This window comes from Arachis ipaensis, chromosome B08, assembly GCF_000816755.2.
Source record: "Arachis ipaensis cultivar K30076 chromosome B08, Araip1.1, whole genome shotgun sequence".
Lineage (NCBI taxonomy): Eukaryota > Viridiplantae > Streptophyta > Magnoliopsida > Fabales > Fabaceae > Arachis > Arachis ipaensis.
Window position 1 is genome coordinate 89,425,612 of NC_029792.2, and position 7,593 is coordinate 89,433,204.

Below are 7,593 nucleotides of genomic sequence, written 5' to 3' on the forward strand. Positions count from 1 at the left end.
CCAAATTTTTTTTTTTTACTATTAAGTATTAAATAATATAAATTACTAAAAAAAAGTATTAAATAATATATATAATTTCACAACTATTTTAATAAATTTATAATTTCTAAAGATATAAAAAAAATTATATTTTCTAAATTAACAAACATTAAAGTCTTTATAATTATAAATATGTAATAAACATAATCATAAACAAAATTTTTTGAAATAAAATAATACAACCAACATTGTCTAAAGTAAAATAAATATTATCCAAAATATATAATTAAGCATCTACAAGTTTAAAACATAATCAATCAAAAGTAAAACATAATCCAAAACACTAAATTAGAACATCTTCAAAAAATCCTAAGCCCAACAGGGAAGCTCGCCTCGCCCCGTCAAAGTCCGCCAAAACCCACGGTTTAAGCGGTGCGGGGTTAGGCTAGATTTTAATGTGTGGCACTCTCAATTTTTCAGCCCGACCTGCCTTTTTGGCGGGTTATGCTGGCCGACCCAGTGAGTTTAGACCCGTTTGCCACTCCTAATTATGATCCAATTTCTTTTATGTATTTAGTTTCTGCTTTGTGCCTTATTCCAAATGCATTTTGCATACGTATAGTTTTTGTTAAATCATATCCCGATGACTGAGTACCCAAAATACGTATTAATGTGCATTGGGTCATGAGATGTATAAAATTGTATATATCAATCAATATTTTTTGCACTATAGATTTTGATAAATAATATATTTAATTAGTTTAAATGAAAAATCCTTTAAAGTTGTCTTTGGTTGAGTATTAATTTTGCATGAAAAATTATATTTGCTTTTAATTACTTTTGATGTATTAAAACACGATTTAATTTTATCTTTTAAGAAATAATCCAATTTCTATATACCGTGCTAATTTAGGGGCTTTTTACTACTAGTAATTAGCATGGTCGTCATATAGTGGCAATGGCCCATTGAGGTAGACACACTCAAGAGAGAGAAAGAGGGAGTGTGACGGTGTGTGTGAGAGAGAGAGAGAGAGAGACGCACACGAGCTTTGGCTTTTAGCCTTTGCAACCTCTTACTAGTTATATTGTGTCAATTTCATTCATCAAAATGGCTTCAACCCTTTTGAGAAGGGCACTCTTGAGTGCTCGCTTGATTCACCCTTCCGCCACTTTCCCACCTCAAACGTCACAGATTCTCTCTTCCTTATCTACTGTAAGTATCATAATTCTTATTTTTATTCACGTTCTCGATTGCTTGTTCGTTTTTCCATTTTTTTTATATCTAAGAAAATTGGCGCTTTCTCGCTGGATGCTTTCATGAGGTTATTGTTGTTTTCTTGTTCTGGCCTTCTGTGGTAGGCGATTGTCTCGATAAAGTTTAGAAATTTTGTGTTTGTGGAATTGGGTTGTGTTGCTAGAAAGGCGTTTGTTTCTTGTTCCGTGTGGTAATTTCCAAAAAGAAATGAGTTTCATATAACATCAGTTTCCGTTGATTAATTTTTTTTAACTGTGTCAACTGAAGTGCTATCAGCAAGTCAAATTCATAACAAACTGGCTCTGGTTTTGGTTTCTTTTCTTGCTAGTTCTTAGTCAAAGGATATTATCTGACTAATTAACTGAATTGAAACATCTTTTTGTTGTTTTTGATTATAGTTTTTGCACTAGGAAATTGGTCCTCCTTGTTTCAAATTTCAGTCACAGTAGCATTTGGCTGCAGTTACATAACATTTAAGGAAAATTCATTGTATGTGGCAGAAATTTTGAATTAGCAGGATTTATCGTTTCTCTTTTGCACCTGTGAGGTATCATCAATTCTAATACAAGTTTTGGTTTTCTCTATATAATTACATTTGTGTTCATTGGTTGTATGAGGGAATCACTGATACACACAATTGATTCTGATGTTATTATAATGCATGAAAAGTTTAATCGAAGCAATTTCACAAATTTTATCTTGTACGGAACTCTTCCCTTTTCAATCTAAACTCTCTTTAATTTCATCGTTTATTTTAGCATAAACAGAAAATAAAAATATTGATGAAGGTAACTCACTAAGTTATTACCGTATTATCCTTTTGACCTCGATGATTTTTATGTTTCTATTAATTAGAAACAGAAAAAAGATATTATGGTAGTGAGCTGAACTATTTATTGTATATTTTCTCTTCTAGGTGCAGAAGCGGCTGCTATTTAACGGAACTGTCAAAACCTATACAGTTCATAACCCAAAAACAACTGGTTGGATTCGTTGTATGGCTTTCTCTGCAGAAGCAAAATCCACAAGATCTGTATCAACAAATGAACCAGTTGTTTCTGTCGATTGGCTTTATGATAACCTTAAGGATCCTTATGTGAAGGTACTTGCTTAGTCTTCTTTATTGCTTGCTTGGCAGTGATCTTACGGAATTTTAATCTCTATATTTCTAAGGTTGTTATTTCCTCCGTGGAAACAACCACTGATGTAATTATCAGGTTAGATTGTGTATATTACACCCTTTGGGTGCGGACCTTCCCCGGACCCTGCGTTAATGCGCGATGCTTGTGTACTGGGCTGGCTGCCTTTATTTTATCCATTCCTGCATGTGTGTTTTGCATACCCCAGAAATGGCAGACAAGGAAAGTGCTGCATTCATTAATTTGATCACATGTGGAAAAAAAAACCGAAATAGCTCTTTATTGATGGCGTGCATTAATTATTAACTGAACTTTGTTATTGGCAAATTATTGACTAAAGATCCAAAAACTTGTGTGATCTTGATGTATTAGGTTTGAGAATCTCGTTACACCATACAGTATGTGTATTTGAATGGCATGTATTAAAATTTGATGAATTGTATAGTCAGTTCTTGGTTCTTTGCATAAACTGAATATGCTATTTCAACTTCTTCAAAACTTCCTAGCTCCATATACACTGTCTGAAGGGTACATCTTCAGAAATGGTTCCATAGTTGCATTTTAATTAGGTTATCCATTCAAGAACTAAGGCTTATCTTGTGTATTTGATTTAAGGTGTTGGATGCATCGTGGTACATGCCGGATGAACAGAGGAACCCAATCCAAGAATATCAGGTATGGACATGATTTCTCAGGATTTGCATTCTTGAACTTTGAAATTCTGTTGCAGAGTACGTGGCATCATTTGAATGTATCTTCTACAATTACTTACTTCTTTGGTTTTTGTTTCCTAGCATCCCAATCATGTGTAATTTGTGTAATGCCACATCCAACAGGTTGCTCATATTCCTGGGGCCCTTTTCTTTGATGTTGATGGAATATCAGATCAAACTACAAAAGTGAGTTTATCAGATCAGACTACAAGTTTATGCATGTGTCTTATCAATGTGTGACATGCATATTGTCAGTAAATGCTGTTACATTTTACATTATGACTAATATTTAAAGCTCCACTCTTATTTTTTTTATTAGTTGCCACACATGTTGCCGTCAGAGGAAGCTTTTGCTGCCGCTGTTTCCGCTCTTGGCATAGAGAACAAAGATGATTTGGTTGTTTATGATGGAAAAGGACTATTTAGTGCTGCTCGTGTTTGGTGGTGAGCCATGCTGGTTGTTTATGAACAATATATTATTAATGGATCACGTAGTAACTGATTTCGCTATCTTCTTTAACTAATACCTGTTTCCTCTTCTTTTGCTTATTCAAGGATGTTCCGAGTATTTGGCCACAATAGGATTTGGGTTTTAGATGGTGGCTTGCCAAGATGGCGTGCATCGGGTTACGATGTTGAATCCAGCGCCTCTAGTGATGCTATCCTTAAGGCTAGCGCTGCTAGCGAGGCTATTGAAAAAGTGTATCACGGGCAAGCAGTAAGTTTGGAATTTGTCCATGTATTTTAATGTGATAATGTATTTGTATTTTTTCTTTTGACTGCCTTTCTTTTACATGTAGTAAACGTGTAATGTCATAATGTGAACACATTCATTTTGTTTTTATGGTCGCTTCTTATATGTATGTTTTGTTACTAGGTTGGCCCAATCACTTTCCAAACAAAGTTTCAGCCTCATCTTGTGTGGACACTTGATCAGGTTGGTTGCATTATATACATCGTCTGTGAAAATAAGTAAATGAATTATAATACGATCATTCCATTTTAGAAATTGGATGTTCAAACTGATTTAATCACTTATGCAATTATTTAAATCATGTTGGTAATATTCTTGCTTGTGGAAATTTTGGAATGTTGCATCCTAGAGAGCCCAAAATTAGTTAGATTTTTTTTTTAAATATCATTATTGATTGCTTATGAAGCCAAGGTCTGAATATAGCAAAGATGTTTGATAAATTGACATCTTTGTTAGATTAAAATGAACTTTTTACCATAAATAAACCTACAGATAGCCCACAATACATGCAGTAATCAAATATTATATCAACTATAAGCAGGGACGGATCCAGAAATAGTATCATGGGGGCCAATAACATATATAATATTAAAAAATTATACAAAAAATTATATAATATAAAATGCATTATAAAAATATAATGATAGAGAATATATTTTAAAGTACAAAAAATATGTATGTACTTTTATTAACGAAATGGTCGATTCTTCGTTTCATAAAATTTATCGATAATAGAATTTGTGTCAAATTTTTCAGCAATTTTCTTTTCAATATAATTAAAAGACAATTAGTAAGAAATTTATCTTTTATTTTGTTTCTGAATTATTCTTCACAATATTCATAGCTGAAAAAGAACTCTCAGTTGTAGTAGTTGAAACAGAGAAAATTAATACCAAATGAATCAAGAAGGACGCTCACAAGAAGAAAAAAATCTACTTTATGGGAATTGAAAAATTTTATTTAATTAAAAAATATTAGTAATAATATCTTTTCATATTTTTTAAATATTGTTACTTACTTTTTAGATATTAGAAATCATTAATATTTAGGTTAGACTGGACTTTTATTTATATTAGATTAAATATTAAATAGATTTTTAAAAAATTAAATCATACTTAATAACTTATTACTATTAATCTTTTTTTAAAATGTTTCCTTATTTCTTTTTTTCTTCTCTCGCCTTTCAGGTTAAGAGAAATGTTGAAGAAAAGAGTCACCAACACATTGATGCTCGATCACAGGCCAGGTACTTCATATATCCTCCAGACAGTTTGTATATTTTTTGCATGATTTCATGTATTTGCACGCATGTAGTGGATAACTATATGTTGGCACTTTCAAGACAAAATAAAATGTATGATGATAAACTGCAATCTGTTTTGTGATTATTACTATTATTATTAACTCTGATCCATAAGCCTTTATGTAAGTCCTGAAGTAATGAGCTGATTTAGCAAAAAGAGTAATTTTTAAACCTGCCAATTGGAACCTCAATGTGAATCTGGTTCTATATCATTTCAACTTTTTAAAAGGAAACATAAAAGATACTCATTTTGTAATGGTGGTTGTTTCTTGTTCATTAATCTTGCAAGGATTGATAAAAGTCAATTAATCTTTCATTATCAACATGTCAAATTTGTTAACATGTCAGGTTTTGTGAAGCTGAACAACTATTAACTAATTGAGAACATTTAATTGTTTAGAAGCATGTGTTTCATGTGTGAAATAGTTGCTTATTATCTCAACAAGCAAGTATTACATTTTTAAATATTTAATATAATATAATCCGAATGATCTTGGGTGTTTAATTTCCCCTCCTAACATGAACTTTAGTATTTTGAGGTTTCAACATCCTCCCACTGAATATTTTCTCGTGTATAAATTTCTTACCCCATAGTTCACTTTCTTTTTTTGAGTGAACAAAAGTTTACTAGCTTAGGGATTCTGTTCCTGATTTGTGTCTTGTATTTATGGAAATTTTATCGTTTGGCAGGTTTGATGGAGCTGCACCAGAACCGAGAAAGGGAATCCGAAGTGGTCATGTACCTGGCAGCAAGTGCATTCCATTTCCCCAGGTGCAGATATTGTCATGTCGATTTTGTTGTGATTTACCCACTGAACCAAATTATGGTTCATTTGGTTTGTGTGTTCATTTTCTATTTTTATTTTTAGTATTTTCTTTTTTCTGGATTTTGTGAAAGAAAGAGTGAAAACAATAGTCTTCTTTTCTGTTTTTTTTCCAAAAAAATTCTGAAAACAGACTGAAAATAAAAACAGAAAATGAAAATGCAAACCAAACGCAACCTAAATTTTTTACTTATAGCACTATCCTCTGCTAAATATCTGGCTACCCTCGGTTCATGCGTTTTGGTGCTATCTTTCTCTAGCATGGCATATATATATATATTCCACATAAATGAAAACTTTTCTAAATTGCAAGTATAAAGAAGCTGCTTCGTGTTTGTTAAACTGTTGCATTCTTATAAAAACGGGTATTTGCATTGTTATCGTATTGTATTGGGAATGGGAAAGAAGGTAGTAAAATGCACACACATGTATATTTTTTGGTTTTAAACAAAAAAAACTGCTTTTACCAACTTTATGTAGTTCTAAACATTATATGTTACGGCATTTAGAATTTTTCAATGCATGCATACATATATATTAGTTCTTTGCCTGTAGTTGCTAGATGGTTCACAAGCATTGTTACCAGCAGATGAACTTAAGAAGCGATTTGAGCAAGCAGGTACGACTAAACCTATGTTGATGGATATTTATAACGTTGAAGTTTTACTTCCTTTGTTTTTGATACTTGTATATATTTTCCAATTCCTTTACAGGCATCTCATTGGAAAGCCCTATCATTACTTCTTGTGGAACAGGCGTAACTGCTTGCATTCTTGCATTGGTACATCTCTCGTTTAAATGAATTGAGTGTGTTCTTTGCTTTGGAAGATGAATATGCCTAAAGTTTACTACGAACTATGAATCGAATATTGCTGATTTCATTAAAAACATGAATCATACAGGGACGGGTTACTTTGCTTCCATTTTGCATTTGGACATGGTTTAATATCTTCAAGTAGGAGTAAAAGAACAAAGTAAAATAAAATATAACTTGATATAGCTGTAGGTTGATGCTTCTTTAGTTTCTTGATATTAAACCAGGAGTCTCTGGAAATTACATGAATTTTTCATATTAATTTGAATATTCAGATTTTAGTCTTCTCTAATATTCATTAAATAAAATCTTTTTTTATTATTCAAAAAATATATATTTCTAGGTGAGGATGAGAAGACTATGCCATTTGGGTTATAGCTCGTTGGCATGTTAATGTTACCAATTAAAACATTATTTATAGAAAAAATTATAAAATTTAAATTTTCAATGTATTATTTTATTAAAGCAAAAAGTTTTTTTTTGTAGGGTCTTCACCGACTCGGAAAAATTGATGTTCCGGTTTACGATGGATCTTGGACAGAATGGGGAGCAAACCCTGATACTCCTGTTGAAACCTCATCTTAAAGACTCATATATAGTTTAGATTACCATGGCACCTTGTACAACTATAGTCTTTTAAGAAAAGTCTCAGTTCTCAAACATGTTGAGCACACCGTTTTTCATTCACTAGATTGATTGCATGTGTTTATGGCAAACATTAATTTATGTGAAAATAATGGTAGGGTTATTCTAAGGTTTAGATATTTTATGTTGTTGTATAAGGTTTTATTTTGTCATTGTTATTTTTCTAA

At 31.8% G+C, this 7,593-nt stretch overlaps 1 protein-coding gene across 3 annotated transcripts; it reads left to right on the forward strand.

Annotated features, from left to right (window-relative positions):
* On the forward strand, positions 935–7,593 carry LOC107613240 (thiosulfate/3-mercaptopyruvate sulfurtransferase 1, mitochondrial). 3 transcript variants are annotated; one of them, XM_016315138.2, is made up of 12 exons: positions 938–1,192; positions 2,151–2,336; positions 2,989–3,048; positions 3,210–3,272; positions 3,406–3,530; positions 3,642–3,804; positions 3,964–4,023; positions 5,028–5,086; positions 5,834–5,915; positions 6,523–6,586; positions 6,681–6,748; positions 7,268–7,593. In XM_016315138.2, the coding sequence occupies exons 1-12, from the start codon at positions 1,088–1,090 to the stop codon at positions 7,364–7,366; spliced, it is 1,134 nt and encodes a 377-aa protein (XP_016170624.1). In that variant the 5' UTR covers positions 938–1,087; the 3' UTR covers positions 7,367–7,593. The 3 variants fall into 3 exon arrangements, 2 of the variants coding, with proteins under 2 accessions (XP_016170624.1, XP_016170628.1); XM_016315142.2 differs by lacking the exon at positions 938–1,192 and adding an exon at positions 1,315–1,334; XR_001613976.2 differs by lacking the exons at positions 6,523–6,586; positions 6,681–6,748; positions 7,268–7,593 and adding an exon at positions 6,263–6,417 and having other exon boundaries at positions 935–1,192; positions 5,834–6,193.